The following is a 21,490-nucleotide window of genomic DNA, read 5'->3' on the forward strand; positions in this document are numbered from 1 at the left end:
TCCTTGTCTTTTTTTTTCCAAAATTCTTATCCTTCCTCCTCGCTTATTCCTTGTCTATGTCCCCCCTCTTTCTACCTATTGTTACCCTCTCTCCAGTGCTCCCATCTCCCAGAACTAGTTCCAAATTCCGGAACTTTTGAGATTTTCCTGAATTTTTCCTGGAACTTTTGAAATTGCCGAAATGTTCCGGATCCTTTGCATTTTCCGGAATGGAGATGTTGCATGTGTGAGGGCTTTGCGATTTGACCGTCGATTCTTACGTAAAAGTTCGCGAGAAACACGATGTTGCCACTGGTTTTCTCTGAAATCAACTCCCAAGCTCAAAAAAGCTCAAGAGGCCAAAATGGAGGGGATATCCCACCCTATCCTGAGAGTCCACCTCTACATCAAAACAAACTCTCGATGCAAAGATAGAGAGCAAATACATTGACAGGGCTGCCACTTTATTTGGGGACTCCAAAACTGAAAACACGGCAACCCTGCTAATGTATTTGCTCCCTATCTTTGCATGGAGGGTTTGTTTTGCTGTGGAGGTGGACTCTCAGGGTAGGGTGGGATATCCCCTCCATTTTGGACTCACTTTGAGAGCTGTTTTTGAGCTTGGGAGATGATTTCAGAGAAAACCAGTGGCACCATCGTGTTTCTCGCGAACTTATTTGCATAAGAATCAATGGTCAAATCGCAAATCCCTCTTACATGCAACATCTCCATTGTCTCCGAACTTTTGAAAAAAATCCAAAAGGAATCCCGGTACTTTTGACGGTCTCGAGTGAGAGAAATTGGAGCAAAAGAGTTGCGAATTCCGGAACTTTTGACACGGAATGGGAGCCCTGCGGCAGACGTATGTGACACGTCTTGGGTGGAAAGCGAGGACTTTAGTAGGCCCAATGTGGCATTGGCGAAATCGATGAGCTCCTATTGTTTCACCTGTTGAGCGTTGAGTTGACGAGAGCTTCCCATGCTACCTGTTACTTACTCCGTGCAGTTGTTAATCATTTCAAGTATCCGGCCCCCGCCAGATCCCCCCGGACTTACACTTTTCTCTCCCTCATTATTTATCAACCGAACACCGACAAAATATCTTCGAGGCCTCGCACCAGGTACTTTATCAATATAATCGATTAATTGCCGTATTCCACAGTTGAAAGGGTTATTAAAGGAGGAGCGCAACCGCTAAATTTTCAGAAGTGAGTTTTCGACGGAATCTGTGGCGAGGCGTGAATGATCGATTATAGATGTTTCCCCATTTGAAGACATAGTAAAGTATCTATTAACGAGGTGTTCGTTGGGAACACCCCTTTTATCGATCTTTTTCCATAGGATGAAATGGCAGATCTATCGATAAATCGCACAGCACGCCAAGCCACTGAACGGAATACTATAGATCGTATTCGATACATCAAACGGGTGAAATTGTATCGATATCGATTGGTTCAAAACATAAACATAGCCTCAAAAGTAAATTCAGAAATCTGAGAGAACGGATCTTTTGAAACAGATTTTTTATTCTTTTGAGTACCAAATGCCAATGCAAAGTGAAATTGTCAGGAAATTTCTCATTTTCAGCTTTTCCAATTAAAATTCTTACAGTTTGGTTTGAGGTTATGTTCTATTGTTTTGAACCAAACGATACATCGAACCGTTATCGAATACGGTCTATTATTTAAAGGTCTAAATACACACGGAGGTTAATCGCCGCGATAGAAAGACGAACGCCAATGGGGAGCGTGGATTTCGATCCATTGACGTCGATGTATCGAAATCCAGGCTTTCCATTGGCTTTCGTCTTTCAATCGCGGCGATTAATCGCCGTGTGTATTTACGCCTGAAGGGCGGGTGCACCTTACTACTCAGTGATTCCACAAATGCATCTTTCAACGTCCTTTTCTCACATTTGAACGCCTGCTCTAATGGAAAAATGGCTTAAATTCCGGACCACCCTTTTCAGCGTGGGGTTCTTCCCATGTTAAAAACTTCATCAAGGAAATAAAGTGTGATTTTTAATATTTTCATCGGACACGCATCCTACTTGACTGTTATACCGTTAAAAACGGCAGTAATGAACGACTTTGCAGAGGGGGAAGGGCGTATCTCTGAAATTTTATAAAAGAATGTCATTTCTTTAACCTCTCCACAGCTCGTACCACTGTGACACGGGTACAAAAGTACCTATGCCACGGTTGGTATATGTAGATTATATTTAATGTTTGGTTAATGGTCATTTTTATTTCACCTACGTGCGGTTACTACTTGACTGTCATACTACTGGTAAAGATGACAGTGTGGGCGGTGTTGTGGAAGAAGGGCGTAGTTAAGAGAATTTTAAAAAATCCTATTTCTTGCCCAATTTTTCCACAGCTCGTGCGGCCGTGGACCTGTTACGGCTGCGCTGAAAAAAAAATCTCGGTGTATTTACTGAGAAAAGGGTAAAATTACCAAGAATTCAGGGTTCTATTTGATCCCAGTTTTTTCTTGGTAAAATTACCATTTATGGAATCGTCAATTTTACCGAGAAATCTCAGTAAAATTATTGAACTTTTTCGATAATTTTACTGGACCTTGGTAAAAACGCCAATATTTTTTATCGACTGTGGTAGAATTACCGAGATAAAATGGCCAAGTTACCGGGAATTGATTACCAATAAAAAAGGTATTCTTACCTGAAAAAACAATAAAAATACCGGTTTTTAGGTAAGCTTACCAGTCTGTCTTGGTAAAATTACCAATAATTGGTAAAAAAAAGTGAGATGGTAAAGGTACCAACGGACCGTGGTAAAAACGCCGAGAATTTTTTTTCAGTGTGGTGTGTGGATTACATTTAATTTTTGGTTTCCCATTATTATTATTTTTATTTTTACTTAACCCATGTGGTTTGGGGATGTTTCAGACGGACGCTAAGATGGTTTTCGATGTAATTCAAAGGATGGAGGACACGGAGCCGTTCTCGGAAGAACTGCTCGCGGCCATGAAGCGGCTGTGGGTCGACACCGGGGTCCAGGAGTGTTTCGGCCGCTCCAACGAGTACCAGCTCAACGATTCTGCCAAATAGTAAGTCACAACTCGAGTCACCAAAACACCGCTACGTAACATTACAGGGAAGCTGGCGGTCTAGGAAACCCGGAAAATCAGGGAACTCGTGACGATCGGGAAAAGTCAGGGAATTTGCGGGAAAAGTCACGGAATTTGTGACGACCGGGAAAAGTCAGGGAATTTGTGGGAAAAGTCACGGAATTTGTGACGACCGGGAAAAGTCAGGGAATTTGTGAGAAAAGTCAGGAAATTTGTGGGAAAAGTCAGGGAATTTGTGGGAAAAGTCAGAGAATTTGTAGGAAAAGTCACGGAATTTGTGACGACCGGGAATAGTCAGGGAATTTGTGGGAAAAGTCAGGGAATTGGTGGGAAAAGTCAAGGAATTCGCAGGAAAAGTTACTGAATTTGTGACGACCGGGAAAAGTCAGGGAATTTGTGAGAAAAGTCAGGGAATTTGTGGGAAAAGTCAGGGAATTGGTGGGAAAAGTCAGGGAATTTGTAGGAAAAGTCACGGAATTGGTGGGCATAGTCAGAGATTTCGTGTGAAAAGATAGGGAATTTGTGAGAAAAGTCAGGGAATTTCTGACGCTTCTAATAACTAATCACTAAAACATATCACTAATCTTCCAACTGTTTACCCCTATGGTAATTTTTAAGGCAGCTCAATTTGTTATTGAATGTCTTCATCGATCATTTGATCTCTAAACGAGGAAACTATGCCTAAAGTTCAGCGAAGGTTAGCCTATTTAAGGAAAAAGGGGGAAAGGTGGACATTTTTTTCAAAGGTCAGAGAAAGTCAGGGAAAAGCACAGACAGACGAGGGAAAGTCAGAGAATTTGAAGGTAAAGGTATTATGGCAACCCTGTTATGATTAGCACATCCTACCGAATTCTCTCGCTAAAATCCTTCTTGCGAATGATATTTTTTCAACGTTGTAGTGGAGCCACTTTGAAAACGGCAAATTTCTCCACCAGACAAATTCAGTCACTCGGCCGCGCTTTTCGCAGAATTTGTAAAAGTCGACACATCAGACCGAATCGCAAATCCCTGGCTCTGGCCGGAACACAGCTCTTCCGGCGGCGCACAGTGGATTGAGTCAATCGGAGAGGTCGGGCATGAAATTTTTTACAAAAACTGCAAATTTTGATGTTTATTTCGTTACATTTTAAATTTTAAGGGGTGCTTCAAGAGGAGAATTCCACGAGGAAACCAATGGACCTACTTTTAGAACCAGGGTGTTTACAAGTCCGGAAAGTCTGGAAACAGTACTGATTTTTGAAATGCGGTCCGGAAGTACTGAAAAAATACAGAAATTCCGCAAGAAGGTCCGGAATTTTTTTCATTTTTTGTCATTTATGTCGCAATCTGAGCGAGAAATTCAAATTTTTAAGTTTTTCGAAATCCGTCAAATGGAGGTACTGAGAAAGTACAGAATTTCTTGGGAATGTACAGAAGAAGCACTGTAAAAGTACTGAATTTTGGCCAGCCTGTTTTAGTAGACACCCTGGTCGAACCTCAAAGTTTTGTATAAACGGAGTTATAAGCGTTCACTGGAAAAAAACACACATCGGTTGTAGAGTTCAGACTCTTAAAAACATCGACAAGAAAAAATACTCCTGATTCAATCGGATTTTTGCTGAAATCAAGAACCAAGCCTCTTAATTTAAGCGGATCTCCTTTTGATTTAAGCAAAAATCTGATTGAATCAAGAGTATTTCTTCTTGTCAGTGTTTTCAAGGGTCTAGACTCTACATCCAATGTGTTTATTTTCCAGCGTTTAAAAATTTGAAATTTTGTCCGACTTGTCCTATTGACTGGATCCACTCTGTCGTGCTGAGGAAGAACGCCGCATGAACATTCGAGAGTTGCCAAATTTCCTCCGATAAAATGTTTATTTTTAAGGAAAGTTATGAATATTTTTCCTTTACATTTTCAGAATCTTCAGGTGAAATTGAGAACAAAATTATCTGAAAAATTGGGAGGAAAATATTCATAAGTTTACGAGGAAATTCGCGTCTTATCAAAAGAAATTTGGCAACGCCTGAAGGTTCATACGGCGTTTTTCCTTAGCACGGCAGCACTGTGGGGCGGCGGGGATCTCGGGACCCTCCGGGACGAGGGTGAAGATAAGGGACGACGCGGGTCTCAAGGAGGACGATGACGTCACGAGCGGTGCTGCGAATCTCGGCCCCGACCCTGTCCCCCATCCCTGGTTTTTTTCGCGACTCGACAAGGAAGCTCGCGAGTAATTAGCCGGCTATAAATATTAAAAAAGATGTCGCTCCTCCATCCGGGGTCGCATCGGCTTCCGGCTTTTAAGCCTCGGCTCCGGCCAATCTTACACTACGGCAAAGGCCGTATGGATACTCGGGCGTTGCCGATTTTTCGGAAAATTCTTGAATTATTTCCCCTCAAATTGGTTCTTACCATTATATGAAAAAAAGCTAATGAATATAAATTTGCTGAAAAATAGAGATGAATTTAATTCTAATTTGACTGAGGGTAGATAGGGCTACAAGTTTTTTTTATATCTATCTCTATCAATGAATTTAATCTAGCTATTGTGAACGTTATTATGGCCACTGTTAGACCACCCCTGTGGACACCCTGTCTTAGGGTGTCTACAAGTTCGGAATTTCCGGAAAGTCCGGAAATGATACTGATTTTGAAAGCGCTGCGAAGTACTGAAAATGTGCGGAAATTCCGCTGAAAGGTCCGGAATTTTCCATTTTTGTCGCATTTTGGGAGAGAAATTCAGATTTTTGAATTTTTGAATTTCGTCATAAATGGAGGTACTGAAAAAGCATTGAATTTTTCCGCTGAGGAGGTCCTATATTTCTCGAGAATGTACTGAGAAAGCACCGTAACTGATTTTTGGGCACCTTATCAAAGGAAATTTGGCAACTCTCGAATGTTCATACGGCGTTCTTCCTTAGCACGGCAGTATGGAGAGACTAGGAAAATGCATTCCTCCGATTACGACGTTGGTTATCACCACTCGTTTTTTATTAATTTCTTCTAAACTAGCTGGCATTTTCTCTTGAAATCGTCAACCAAAGGCCAGGTTTATTTTATGTTTTACTACCCGTATTAACGAAACTTTCGTGTTGAAAGTTCGCTCTGTGTAGGTTCCCTATAGCCCGGGGTCAGCTCCATTCCTCCGATTGCGACATTGGTTATTACCACTCGTTTTTTATTAATTTCTTCTAAACTAGCTGGCATTTTCTCTGGAAATCGTCAACCAAAGGCCAGGATTATTTTATGTTTTACTACCCGTATTAACGAAACTTTCGTGTTGAAAGTTATCGCTCTGTGTAGGCTCCCTGTAGCCCGGGGTCAGCTCTGAGCTACCAGCTACCCAGCCCGGGTGGCGTTCGGACGGACGAGGTCGTAAAATTTACGCCGTTAATCCCTCTGAAAGGAGCTAGCCCGGCTGGCGAGGAAAAGGCTTTAAACCTAATGCGCTTCATTGCTATGTTTATGCGAGAGCGGAGCAGCGTATCCGCGCGTCCGGCTCGCTCCGATTAACCACGTTTTTAAATTCTAATTTAAACGATTTTCCCTGAGCATCCAACTTTTTTGTGTCTTTTTTACCGAGTAAATTCACCGAAGCTCAATCGACTGTCGGTTTTTTCGATTCAATTTTTCGAAACAAAACTTTTTAGTGACGTCATAGTGAAGTTATCAAGATAACCCCAGAGTTTTAAAACAAGCAAAATTGAATCAGTGAGAACGAAAACACACCAACTCGTAAACTCGAAAATGCTCAATTTCCATTAAAGACCGTTAATTTACATAGATGTTATTGAAGTTAGCACATCTGTATCAACTTAGACCTTTAAAGTGCCCATAATTACTTGTCTTTCGGCAGCAAAAATCTTTCTCTTAAACTAATTTCTTCACCTAATGTGCAGTTTTGTGTGTATCTTGATTATTTTTATTTTTCGAAGTTGGTGTGTTTTCGTTCTCACTGATTCAATTATAAATAAGAGTATTATTTTGTTTAAGTTAAAACATTAGGGTTGATGGCGGTCTGGAAATTGATAGACAAAGCTTCAGACACCGAAGACGAATGGAAAATGAAGCGGTAAAATTGGTTGAAACGGTTCTTGTTTTAGATCAAGGAGGAAAATGATGGATTAAGTATGTGGTCTCTCCTGAGTTGCAGTTATTACTTTATTACTTATCTACTATGTCCATTGTAACAACCCGCCTCCGCCAATAAGATTGCTCCATTTTCCTTTTGTTTTCTTTGTCTATAGCTTTGTCTATCAATTTTAGTGATTGACCCGTTCGGTCGTATTTCAAAAATTTAAAAAGAGAGGGCTCATCTAGAGGTAAAATAACGCGCCGATATCCGTAAAAATACTGCAATGTAGAATTCGCAGGTGTCTGACATTTGATGAATTTCGTGTTTAAGTGGAAAGTACTGAGTGAACTAAACGCGAGAATATCCTTGGTTTCTAAATTGAACAATTATTGGAGCAGATATGACGACATGATCTAATCTGCCACAATGCTTGTGTTTAAATCAGAAAAAAAAATTATAGAAAATACTGCAAAATCAGCTCTTTAAGTAATCTCAGATAAAGCAATAACTTTGCGGGCAAATTCTCCATTCGGCGTGTCTAATACATCTTTAAAGCCAACTACGACAATAAATGGACGTATTTCTACCCAACAGAACTACGTGCATTATGACGTGAGCCTTGTTATGCATATATGCGTATGGTTCTCAGGGCTCATGTCTTAATGCACATAGTTCTGTTTGACACAAATACGTCCAAATGAAAATTTCGAGAATCGGAGACTTGGTCTTATTTTTTCAAGCCTAACGTCTTGTATAATTTCATCCATGGGGGATAGTTGAATGAACCTAAGTAGGTTGTCGATTGGACGAGGTTGGCCTTTCATGCTCCACAATTACGTATATACTTAGTCGCTCGGAAAATTGTTGAGAAAAGAATTGAGCAGCATCAATATGTGCGTGAGAGTAAATTCTCCTGAAACCCACGCAACCCTCGTAGCTTTCCCAAGATGCCCTCTCGGCCGTTGGCCTTTTCTTCGACCATCGACGATTGCTTTCCTACACACGAGAAAATTACCCTCCTTCTGAAATTAAGGCTCATTCTTCATATTGCCGTGCTGAGGAAGAACGCCGTAAGAGGCATGAAACGTTCCTTAGGGTGTCCACAAGTCCGGAATTTCCGGAAAGTCCCGAAATAGTACTGATTTTTTAAGGGCGCTTTAAGTACTGGAAAAGCGCCTAAAATCCGGTAAAAAGGTCCGGAATTTTTTCATGTTTTGGTCTTTCTTGTCGTAATTTGAGCGAGAGGTTCAAATGTTTAAAATTTTTCGAATTTCGTCAAATGGAGGCACTGAAAAAGTACTAAATTTTTCTGTTGAGGAGGTACTGAATTTCTTGGGAATGTACTGAAATAGTACTGTAATAGTACTGATTTTTGGCCAGCCTGTTTTAGTATAGACACCCTGTGCCATATCTCCTTCAATAAAAAACGATTTTTTTGGGTGAATTGTCATAATTTTATTTTTTAAAATTTTCAGGCAATTTCGTTCGCAATTGCATCTAAAATATCTGAAAACTTCAAAGGAAGATAAGCATAACTTCCCTCATAAATCACTGGAAAAAAACCACATTGGATCTAGAGTCCAGACTCTTAAAAACATCGACAAGAAAAAATACTCTTGATTCAATCTGATTTAAGCTTAAATCAAGAACCAAGCCTCTTAATTTGAGCGGATTTCCTTTTGATTTAAGCTTAAATCTGATTGAATCATGAGTCCTTTTTCTTGTCAACGTTTTCAAGAGTCTGGACTCTAGATCCAATGTGTTTTTTTTTTCCAGTGAATACATGTTTTATCCGGAGACATCTAGCAACTATCACACCTAACACCTTAGTAATCGATCTTTTACCATAGCTTCAAAAGGGGAAACATCGATAATCGATCATTCACGCCTCGCCACTGACTGTAACTACAGCCCTGATGTCCCAGGTCTCTGCACTGAAAAAAAAATATCGGTGTATTTACTAAGAAAAGGGTAAAATTACCAAGAATTCAGGGTTCTATTTGATCCCAGTTTTTTCTTGGTAAAAATACCATTTATGGAATTGGTAATTTTACCAAGAAATCTCGGTAAAATTATTGAACTTTCTCGGTAATTTTACTGGACCTTGGTAAAAACGCCTATATTTTTTATCGACTGTGGTAGAATTACCGAGATAAAATGGCCAAGTTACCGGGAATCGATTACCAATAAAAGTGGTATTCTTACCTGAAAAAAAAAACAGTAAAAATACCGGTTTTTGGGTAAGCTTACCAGTCTGTCTTGGTAAAATTACCAATAATTGGTAAAAAAAGTGAGATGGTGAAGGTACCAACGGACCGTGGTAAAAACGTCGAGAATTTTTTTCCAGTGTGCGCAACTGAATTCGATACCTGGTTGTGACATGGCGGGCCGGGCGAAGTTGCGCTCGCTTCGGCACGGAAACGCAGTCGGGTTCCGCCGTTTGCGTACATCCACGAATGAAAGCTAAAAGCTCCACCCTTCCCCGATCCCCTCTGCCAAAGGGACGGATCGGAACGGGGAGCCTTTGAGGCTGCAGTCCCTTTGCCTGACGTCACAGCGCCGTCCTGCAACTCCCTCGCTCGATGCTCCCGACAGCTCCCCGTCGCCCGTCAAACTTCGGCGCGAGGCTCTCCGACTGTGACGTCACTCGGTTCCAGCCTCACGTCATATCTTATTCCTATAGATCCTATCGCTGAAGAATTGGATCAGGAACGATGTATTTTAGAGACCCCGATTGAAAACCTGCGCAATGTACTAGTGTTAGGCCAAAGTTTAGTTCGGAGGTCAACTCCCTTCTTTTGCCCCCTCACTGGAAAAAAAAGAATCTTAAATTTGCCGCCAAGAAGTATTTCTTCTTAAATCAAGAATTTTCCTGGTTAATATAAGCTACTTTTTTGCTTAACCCAAGCCTTATTTGTCTTGTATCAAGAAAAAGTCAGCTTAAAGCAAGATAAAAAGAATTCTTGGCGGCAAATTCAAGAATCATCATGCTTGATCCAAGCTACTTTTTTTTCCAGTGCTGAATGCAACTGTTCGTGGTCGAGGGATGGCCATGCTGCATAAACGGTTAACTGAAGGCGCTCTGGATCTCTGAATGCTAATGACTGAATGCAACTATTCGTGGTCGAGGGATGGCCATGTTGCATAAACGGTTAACTGAAGGCGCTCTGGATCTCTGAATGCTAATGACTGAATGCAACAATTCGTGGTCGAGGGATGGCCATGTTGCATAAACGGTTAACTGAAGGCGCTCTGGATCTCTGAATGCTAATGATTGAATGCAACTATTCGTGGTCGAGGGATGGCCATGCTGCATAAACGATTAACTGAAGGCGCTCTGGATCTCTTGATGCCAATGCTTGAAAGCAACTATTCGTGGTTACTATGGTAGTTGTAGTATAAAGAATTTACTTTGCTCCAAAGCAGCTTTTGGCTAAAAGGGGGTGAGGTGGAACACAACAATTTGGGGAGTCAAGGAAAGAAAAATGGTACAAAAATAAAATATCAGGGAACGAATGATAAAGAAATTTTAGTAGGATAAATAGTGGTAATAGTCTATCAATACATTAGTATAATAGAATAGGAACAGTAGGATAAGAGGAGAAATTTAAATTTTTAAGCTGTAGAGTATTAAAAAAATTAAGGATTCTTGACTGCTCATTCATTTTTGTGGTACAAAATAGAGGTCAAAAGGTTGAGTTTGAGTGCGAAGCTCGCCTCTTTCATTCATATAATAAGTGGGCAACGGTTTAAAATGAAGTTAAACAAAAACGACAACTAGGCTGTTCTCCTTTGATAATTAGATGATGTCTGTTTCGCATCTACGAAAAATTGAAGACGTTTTGAAAATTTCCCTTGTATGATGCTATATTGAGGATCTCCTTGAACCTTACCATGTCCTACAACGTATACCATATGGGGCTGCCTCATCGAAATACTCCCTTATCGGGTTTACTGGAAAAGTATTAGTAGTATAATTGGACGTAAATTTGCTGAAAGGAACTAACCTATCTTCGGCTGTGTTGCTCACGTAGCCTCCGAGGCACCACTACAAACAAGACGGATGGAATAGAGCATTGGAAAGGCAGCGCTTCGATGACGGCGCAGAGATACAACTATTCGTACTTGATGGATGTCCGTGTTGCATGTGCAAAATGGAAGGCTCGATGGCGCGATGCGTGAACTCGCAATGCTTCGCGCAAATCCTATGCACATAGTTCCTTTGCATAAATACGTTCAATTTTGGAAATGGATCCTTGCAAAGAAATAAAATGAATCGCCACCGCAAAAAATGAAAAAACACGGAGGAAAAAATTTGAGAGCCCCATCGGCCCATCGGCTGATTATAGAAATCGATAAACAAAGCTATAGATAAAGTATACAAAGAGAAAATAAAGAGGCCCTACCGGTTGAAATCTTGTGGGGGAGGGGAGCCCCTAGGGAAACTTGTGTAAATATTTCCCCTAATTTTTCAGAGAATTTTATTCGCAATTAAATCTAAAATCCATGCATCTATATCATTTTTGAAATAACAAACGCTAAAAATGGATTTTTTTCACCTTTCACACCGCCTCATAGCGTACTTGTAAAGCAAGTCCACTTCCTTCAAAATAATACGAAACAAGATAGGAATTTTCAGGGAAAAATTTGAATATCTTTTCTCGACAATTTTAGAAAATTTTATTAGCCACACTGGGAAAAAACACATCGGATCTAGAGTCCAGACTCTTAAAATCATCGACAAGAGAAAATACTCTTGATTCAATCGGATTTTTGCTTAAATCAAGAACCAAGCCTCTTAATTTGATTTCCTTTTGATTTAAGCAAAAATCTGATTGCATCAAGAGTATTTTTTCTTGTCAATGTTTTCAAGATTCTGGACTCTAGATCCAATGTGTTTTTTTCCCAGTGCATCAGATCTAAATTGTCTGAAACTTTCAAGGAAAAATATTGTTCAATTCCCTCCAAAAACGACGTTTCACCAAGGGAAATCCGGCAACACCCGGACGCTCATACGGCGCTCTTCCTTGTAACGGCAGAATACGGCTCCGAATAAAGATTTAGTACTCAGCGTCGCCACCCACGGCGCGGCGCGCGGAATACAACCCGCAGGTGTGAACGTACCTCGACACGGCTCATCAGCGCAGCGCTCGCCGAGGATCCGGGCGCTGGAGCACTTCAAGCACCCCCCCCCCCTCTCCTTCACCCCTTTCCCCCCTCCCGGGGCCCGTCGAGCGAAATATACTGCGACTGTCACCCTCGAACAATGGAAGTATCAACAGAGTGAAGTATTAACTACGTAATTTGGAGTGCGAGCATGGAGCGGGGGGGGGGGGCGCTCCCCACCCCCACCCGACACCTTAAATATATTATCGTTTTTTTCCTCTCGCCCCCGGGGGGAGGGGGGGGCTTCGCTTTCCCTTTGTTTCCTTTCGTCGAGGAGATTTATCGGGGTGGGATTTTGGCGAAAGTTCCGGCGGCGGGGCCACGAGGCCGAGGCACGGGTGAGCAATTGACATAGATTTTCCGGGGACCTTGTCCTTGAGCTTATCCCGGGCCCCAGGGACCTCACGCCCTTATCGCCTGTATTGGAAAATGGACCACGAGACGGGCCAAGAATTAGACGTCAAGAAGGCACGTGGAGACTGGAAATTGCCTACCCTACACGGAGAAAAAAACCTCGTGCGTGGGACCCGAAGTTTAGGTCATATGGACGTATTTCTATCAAACGGAACTGAGCGCCAATTTGAGTTCCTTTTGAGGAATTTAGAATCCCGGATAGCGCGTCCTGTCAAACGGACCTAAGCGCCGTCGAAAAGCATTGCGAGTATAGGACGGAGTAAGCCGGACGCCCGATTCCGCCGCCAATTCAAGCCCCCCTCTACCTTCCTCACCCTATGGCGCTTAGGTCCGTTTGATAGAAATATACGCCCATATGGATCTCTGAAGTTTTCGGATTGAGCATCTGAGCACTTTAGGTCCAGCTGCTGAGGATTGGATCACACATCTGAAACTTCAGTTCTTACATCTGGAGTACTTCGGTTTTCACATCCGTAAAACTTCGGTTCGCACATCTGAAAAACTTCGGTTCTCACATCTGAAGTACTTCAGATGTAAGAACTGAAGTTTCAGATGTGTAATCCGAACCTCGACAGCTGGATCTAAAGTGTTCAGATGCTCAATCCGAAAACTTCAGAGATCCATATGACTTAAACTTCGGGTCCCACGCACGAAGTTTTTTTCTCCGTGTAAGATCATAAGGGGTTGCTATCTATATTCGTTCCTTGAACAGTTCCTTTCCTAGGGAGGCTCCATTTGGTTTACATTTTAATTAAGGGAGGTTCAAGGATAGTGTGTCTAGTTACCGGGTTTATGGGAAATGTCAGGGAATTTTGTTTTGTGTCAGGGAAATCAGGGAAAACGTCAGGGAATCCGCGAAAATTCAGCATTTCAGGGAATTCTATTTTGAAAGCTATTTTTAGGCGAATTAGACGTGTAGAAGACATGGGTAGAGAGGAAATTGCCTAAGCTAAGATCATTAGAGGTTGGTATTCATAGCCCTCCCTGGAACAGTTCCTTTCCTTGGGAGGCCTCATTAGTTTACATTGTGATTCAGGGAGGTTTAAGGACAGGGTGTCTAGGTACCGGAAAAACTATGGGAAATGTCAGGGAATCCGCAAAAATTCGGCATGTCAGGGAATTTTATTTTGCAAGCGATTTTCTTGTCAGGGAAACGTCAGGGAATTGGAAAAACACGACTTTCTTTCGGAAAATGTTTCGCGAATTTTACTCCCGCGGAGATTTCTACCAAAATTTCTATCCGAATTTTTGTTGATGTCTCATCAATTTTAAAAATGAGGCAAAAATATCTCGCATAAGTTTAGGCACCGTATATTTTGCTCTAACTATTCCATTGGAGTTCTAAAACATGACAAAATTCTAACTTACATTTTATCAGTTCAACCGTGTCGAAAAATCAGGAATGTTTTCTCTTTTCGCAGGGAATTGTCAGGGAACTACTTTTTTCGTCCGTCAGGGAATTTCAATTTTTCCTCGTTTTTTGGCTGTTTTTGTCAGGAAAATACGAATATTTCCCCTCAAAAATACATCTATCATCCGGGTAAATTAGGCAACTCTCAAATGTTCATACGGAGTTTTTCCTCGGTACGGCAGCACTATGCCATGCTAAGGAAGAACGTCGTATGAACATTCGAGAGTTGCCAAATTTCCTTCGATAAAATGTTTATTTTTGAGGCAAATTAGGAATATTTTTCCGAGAAATTTTCAGGAACTTAAGGTAAAATCGCGAACAAAATTATCTGAAAAATTGGAAGAAAAATATTCAAAAATGTTCCTGAAAATTCGTGATTTACCAACGGAAATTTGGCAACGCCTGAAATCTCATATGGCGTTCTTCCTTAGCACGGCAGCGCTGCTAGCAACGCTAGCGAAGGGAGCAGAAGCGAAACGGGCATCGACAGCAGAGGCGTGGCGTGAATTGCGATATATCGATTGTTATGCCATTTAAACCTATGGTAAAGAATCGATTATTAAGGTGTTCGCTGCGAACACCCTGTTAATCGATCCTTCTCCATGAGTTTAAATGGCATAACAATCGATATATCGCAAAGCACGCCACGCCACTGATTCGACAGCGTGACGTCAAGAGCGATTTCAAAATGTCCGCGGGACTGAGTAAACTCAAAGGCAGCCTCGATTCCTGGAACGCTGGAAATAGAACGGCAAAGGCACCCGTATCAACGCGCCCCGATTTTTTTTTTAAAAAAAATGAACACCCCCCCTCCCCTCTCCCCATCGATCGGGTGCCCCTGTAAGTGCGTAAACCATGCGGGGTGCGCGCTTATCCGCGGGAATACAACTTGTATGAATAAAACACGGGCCCAATGTGGAGGGGAAGGGGGGGGGGGGTCGTCGAAGCCGCTCCGACTTGTCGTGTGTGTTTTTGGGCCTGGATGGAACATCAGGGACTCTCGCCGGTGGTGTCAAATTGTAGCATTTTCAAGCGACATGAGGATGAATTGATTAGAGTTAGAGTGTCGATACTGCCGAGCTACGGAAAAACGCAGTATGAGTCTTTAGACGTTGCCGGATTGCCTTTACTAAAAACCCGAATATTTTGGAAACATTTTGAATATTTTTTTTCGAATTTTTCAGAAAATTTTGTCCGTAACTTGATCTAACGAATCCGAAAATTTCACGGGAAAATTTATGTGACTTGCCTCGGAAATACATGTTTTATTCGGAGGAATTGGACAACTCTTGAGTGTTCAGACGGCGTTTTTCCTTAGCACGGCAGAATAAGGGAGAAAACGGACGTGTTGATTTTTTTTTTTTTAAATAAATATGGGGCTCTTCGGGCCCGAAAGGGCAGCCAACCTTCTAACACGAAAAACATCAGAAAAATGTCACTGCCGCAAGTTTGGATTCCAAAATCAAAGCAAGGGTTCCTATTACGGGTAAGTACAGACATCTCGAAATACGGAGCTCTTCAGACCCAAAAGGGCAGCCAGCATCCCAACATGAAAAACACCAGAAAAATTCTGCTGCCGATGCATGTTGGGATTAAAAAATCAAAACAAGAGTTCCTATTAGGATGAAGCATGGGCAATGGGCATGTCTAAATATTGAGCTCTTCCAAGGAAAATGGGGGAGAATGTTTAATAAATGAGCGTCCCTCCGCAAAAATGAATAAAATTCCAAACCCGAGTTAATTATGTGCTTTACGAAGAACGAGTCGTAACAATTGTAAGAACAGATCATTCTGGACTAGATAGAAGTAGATTATAGTTTTTTAGGTGCTGAAAGTTTGAATTTATATGCATTGGAAAACGGTGAGATTTCGGTCACGTGTCACTGAAATTAATTGCCGTTACATTTTCCCACGTGAATTTTTGATAAGAGAATATGTATCATAATGCTTAATGTGGCAATCTAGCAGGCCGTGGTCATTTTATAAAAAAATTAAAAGTAGAAGCCGCGCATTTCTTAAAGAAATCAGCATCCTGTTTTTTCCGCAGTTTAAACGGGTAGCTCTACCAATCCCAGGATTTTCCCGTAGGGACGTTCCTGATTTTTCCCTTCCTCTTGCAAATTTTCGAAAATCCCCCGATGCCATGCCGCTTTCTAGATTTTCTTGGTCCAGTTAGCTCCTGCGACTTTGAACGCTTCAGCTCCTGCCTCCTAAAAGCGTGACGCAGCGTTAACTCGTTGACGTCGTTAACGCCCGACGTTACCTTAAAAGAGTGTAACGCACGGCTCGCGCTTACTTTGAGACCCCCCAGGTGCGTCACTTATGGATTTCATTGTCCAATGAAGAACCAATATTTCCGGCTCATTTTAGATCAGCATATGTTGCCACATATGTCTAAACAACGGATGTCGAGTTTCGAAGCTTTCAGAAAATCGCTTTCAAAGTTTTCCATGCCACACATTTCGATGTCCGTTAAGGAAATAGGCTTTAGTCAAGAAATCTATGGTGAAGCAAATCCTCCAGATGAGCTTAAGAACTTTGAATTTAAAAGAAAATTTCAATAATCGAGCTACAGCGATTTTAAAAGGAGACTACATCCGCTGTTTTTACGGAGAATTTTTCTTTTAAGCATAAAATCAACTATACCAAGATAACGTGGAAGAGGTGGAGCGATTGAGATTAATCAAAATGTAATAACTCTCGACACTTTTAATGATTTTTCGTAAAAATAAATTTTTGACAACGTCTGAATATAAAATGAGGAACAGTCAGATCATACAGTCAGTCTTAAAGGAGTCTATCTAAGTCCATCGAGGATAAGGAGATGTTCAACTGAAATGCAACTGGAAACCATCACTAAACGGGAAAATTTAAGTGAAGCTCGAACAAAACTCAACAGGATAACTTGGAAAATTGAAAGGAATAAAAACAATTTACCACCGCAAAATGTAAAAAATACGGGGATAAATTATGTGATTATGACAAACTTCAAAGTATGTACGAGGCTACCTTAAAATGTTCAAAACCCTCAGAACATTTTTCTTCATATTTTTAATTTTTGTGTAGCGGCTAATCACTACAGCTCCTTGCAATGATCTACTTCCAATGTCATACTCATTAAAACCGTCCCTTTTATGATACCATATCAAGGACTTCGTGATATCCCCTTTATATTCATAATGTTAACCATATGGGGGGCCTTCTAAGGATCTGCTCGAGGAGCGATTTTGAAATCGGCCCCAACTTGACAATCGGACAGCATTTTGAAATAAGGAACTACAATATCTGGCTGATTGGTAACAAGAAAAAAATTATTTGTATATGGAAACCAATGGTACATACGTTGATTCTAAACTGAGCCAGAAATCGTAGTTCCTAATTGTACAATATTGTCCAATTCATTGTTTCCTCTTCAGTTCAATTTGAAGCAAGGAAGCGCGTATAATTAAGTCCCACGGACCGCAGATAAAGGAACTCGCGGATATTTGAATCACATACGTTGATTCTGAACTGAGCTAGATATTGTAGCTCCTTATCGTAAAATATTGTCCAATTCGTTGTTTCCTCCTTAGGTTAATTTGAAGCCCGGGAGCGCGGTTAATCAAGTTCCTCGGACCGCAGATAAAGAAAATCGCGGATATTGGAAACTCGAGCGTACTCGAAGGACCCCCTACCACGTCACGGGGTTCACCCTTTGATACCCGGGAAGGCTGGCCACGCTTACTCAGCGTAAAAAGCACGCTTTCGATACGAAATTCGGCAGTGCCGACGGGGAGAGGGTGGGTGGTGGGGGACTTATTTAGCGCGCACAGTCGCGGCGAGCACTCCGTTTTATTGATCGCGGGCAGACGTCATTGCCACGCCCCAGGGAGGGGAGGGGGTGCGCCCCTCGCCCCCTCGCAGCGCACCGTGCAGTTGCGAGGCCCCGCCGCCAAATCCACCCCCGGGAAAGGGTTGACGGAGCGGGAAAGCGGGCGGTTCGGCAGCGGGGCCCGCGCGGAGGGCGGCCGACGGTACACCCTTGAGCGAAACAAATAATAGTAACTCCCGCGGCGTTGCCGTTCGGTGGTGGGATTCGGGGGTCGGCGGCGGTGAGCGGTGAGTTTTCGGCGACGTTCGGCAACGCGGCGCGGGACCTGAGTTGTCGCTCAACAGTTGCGAACCTGCGTGCGTGGACGGGGATGGGCCCCAGGGTCAACGCCTGGGCCGTTGCGAGTAGCGCACCCCTCAGGATCTGTCGTCCGTGGCGGGGTCCCGCGTGCCCCCGTGGAAAAGTGCCTGGGAAAATTGGAATTTCGGGAAATGCGCCCCAAGAGTGATGGAATACCCGGCCTCCCGAATTGGGGCCTGGGAGCACCTAAAACACTAAGCACCTGGTGATTTGGATTGCATTTTGGAAAAAGGAACCAGGAGCATTACAATATTGCTAAGATTGTGCAGTTCCTTTTTTCTTGGAAGGAATACCTGATTATCTCTAAACGGTTTCTACAGTGGACTCTCGATAATTCGAAATTGAAGGGAATCGGCTTTTTCTTCGAATTAGCGAGGTTTCGAAATAAAGAGAGTTCGAATTAAAGAGATTCCATGTAGAAAAATTTCGAATTAGAGAGGTTCGAATTATAGAGGGAAGGCGCCATCTGAATTCGAATTATAGAGGGGCAAATGGACGGATTTACGCCTAAAGGTCTTTAGCTCAAAGGTCAAGCTCTTTCAGACACCCAGGAACATGAACAGTTGACTTCGAATTGTAGAGGGAATGTACCGTCTTATTTCGAATTATAGAGGGAGGGCCATACTTACTTCCCACATTTCGAATTACAGAGAGAATTTTCGTCGCAATTTCGAATTATAGAGGGCCAAGCCAGCTTTAAAATTTCGAATTAACGAGGGGAGAAAAACACATTGATTTTCTTCGAATTATCGAGAGATTTTCAAGGGAAACAGACTTTCCTTCGAAATAACGAGGTTTTCGAATTATCGAGGTTCGAATTATCGAGAGTCCACTGTATTTAACTCGCTAAAAACTGCAAATTTAGGACGAAAATTACCATGTGAATTTCATATTTTTTCAGGATATTAATCGTTGTATTGCAATGGGTGGAGTTGCACAATCTTAGCAACATTGCAATGCTCCTGGTTCCTTTTTGCAAAATGCAATCCGTTTGCGATCAAAAAACAGATCCAACCGATGGTGGTGAATTTGAGTATGATTGATTGCACCAATCAGTGTAAACCATGGTGTCCAGGATCGAGAATAACCGGAATTCACTAGGGAATGCAAAATTTTAAGCTGGAGAATTAGGAAAAAGTCGAGGAATTTGTTCCAAAAACCGGGAATCTTCTCTTCCGCTTCGAGTCAAATTTTGCGGAAATTTTAAGTACCTATTGTTTTGAGGGTTTATGTTATCAATGAATCAGTATCAGAGAAATCAGTGATTTTTACGGGGGTATCCGCCTTACGAAAGAAACAAACTGAAAAAAAAAAACAAAGTATGGTAACAGCTACTATAAGTTGCACTTGATTTTTTACACAGTGATACTACAATGTGGAAATGTAACGCCACTGGAATGGACCCAAAATTTTTCCACATAGGCCGATAGTATTTCTATCGTAATCCACTGAAACTCGTCAGAGTCTCGTGAATTCTGCCTGTTAAACAGATTAAATTGTTGAAGTATGTTTTTTCACAATACCTAGATCTAAAATGGTTCGATACATGAGTATAATTTTTATAAACGAGCACCTTATTGCTACACATCGACGGTGTAAGTTGGCAATCACATATAACTCATTTGCGGTGTCTAAAAATCTCCGCCTTTATGTTATTTTTGTATAGGAGAACAAATTGAAATCATTCCTTGAAGTTTTCGCAGAAGTTTCTTCGCGTTGAGAAGAAAAATCACTGCAGTTTTAAAGAATTGCCGTTGAGTAGTTTTCCGTTTAAAAAACAAATTATGACAGGAAGTCTGCGACGTCGCAAACCGAGTTATGTGATAGCCGACTTACACCGTCGAAATGAGGTTTCTTAAGGAAATGAGCTGTTTTAAAAAACGCACTGGAAAAATATGGTAGATTTTACCAGCCTCTAACACAGTGATCCGAGAATGGTAATGGACACCATACTCTATGGTAGCATTTACCATATTATTGTAAGTATTGCCAGAGTCTAGTGAATACTACCATAATTCTGGTTATTTACAATAAATAATGTCACTGTGTAAAATACCAAGTAAACGTATAGTAGATGCAGATGCAACCATACTTTTTTTTCAGTGCGACTATGAATACGACCGTCGAAGGGTACAAGAACAGGGTCGTATTCTTAATCGTTTCTTAGTTAGATAACTTAAAATTCAGCAGCACGAACCATCGTTAAAACTAGTTGCGACCAGGAAAAAGCCGAATACACGATGGATCTGTGACCTGTGCCCTTTTCCCTTTTCCTTCATTCCCAGTGCGTCCCTCCTCAAACGCTGCGTCGACGACGCGCCGTCTGCCAAACGCATGATACAATTGTTACCACTCCTGAGTAGCTCAATTTGCACAGGCATCGAAATGAAGGAGCTAATAGTTTTTCGTACGTCCAGTTATTTCTTGATAAAGCGTGCTTCACCGACTTTGATCTGATTAATGCGCCTCTACTGAGAAAGGGAAAGAAAACTTAAATTAAATACCGATGAAATGCTTTTCGACTGGTGCGTCTACCCCTGACCGCTATGTGGATCAACTGAATTTCATTTTGCAAGAAGGAACCGAGAGCATTCCGTTGTTGCCAGGATTGTGCAACTTAAATTCTTTGCAATAAAATACTGAACTGATGCAAAAATCTAAATTTAAAAAGGTAAATTTTCGTCTTGAATTTATAGCTTATTGGGAGTAAAAATGAAACTTGTTTAGATTGTTCTTTTGTCTTGGAAGGAAAACCTGATTATCTCTAAACAGTTTCTATTTTACTCTCTAAAACCGTAAAAGGACAAAAATTACTATGTAAATTTCATATTTTTTTCAGGATATCAATAGTCATATTGAAATGGGTGAAGTAGCACAATTTTAGCAACATTGCAATGATCCTGGTTTCTATTTGCAAAATGCAATTCATTTGAGAGGGAAAAACTGAATTTAATGTTTTTCAAGCCCACTGCGGCAGCGCAGCGGTGGCGTCGACAAAACATAAGCGTAAGGAGAAAGGAGAACAGGACGTTACAACCTTCATAGTGAGTAGAGACAGTGTCTCACACTGATAAATAATTCAAAATGGTCCTCGGCACCCCGACTCGACTCTCACCCGCACCCACATTCGCCTTCCGTTCCCAGCCCCGCAACCCGCAACGCACCGTGAGGCCCCTCCAAACACCTGCAGGAGAAGTGTGCCGATCCC

General features: G+C 41.8%; 1 protein-coding gene across 1 annotated transcript in view; it reads left to right on the top strand.

Annotated features, from left to right (window-relative positions):
• Positions 1 to 21,490, top strand: part of Galphao (G protein alpha o subunit) — a 131,177-nt gene that overhangs the window by 94,305 nt on the left and 15,382 nt on the right. Inside the window, exon 4 of the mRNA XM_019053553.2 lies at positions 2,888 to 3,048. Within this exon, the coding sequence (XP_018909098.1) occupies positions 2,888 to 3,048 (161 nt within the window). The remainder of the gene's footprint in view (positions 1 to 2,887; positions 3,049 to 21,490) is intronic.

The sequence above is a fragment of the Bemisia tabaci genome, chromosome 6, assembly GCF_918797505.1.
Source record: "Bemisia tabaci chromosome 6, PGI_BMITA_v3".
Lineage (NCBI taxonomy): Eukaryota > Metazoa > Arthropoda > Insecta > Hemiptera > Aleyrodidae > Bemisia > Bemisia tabaci.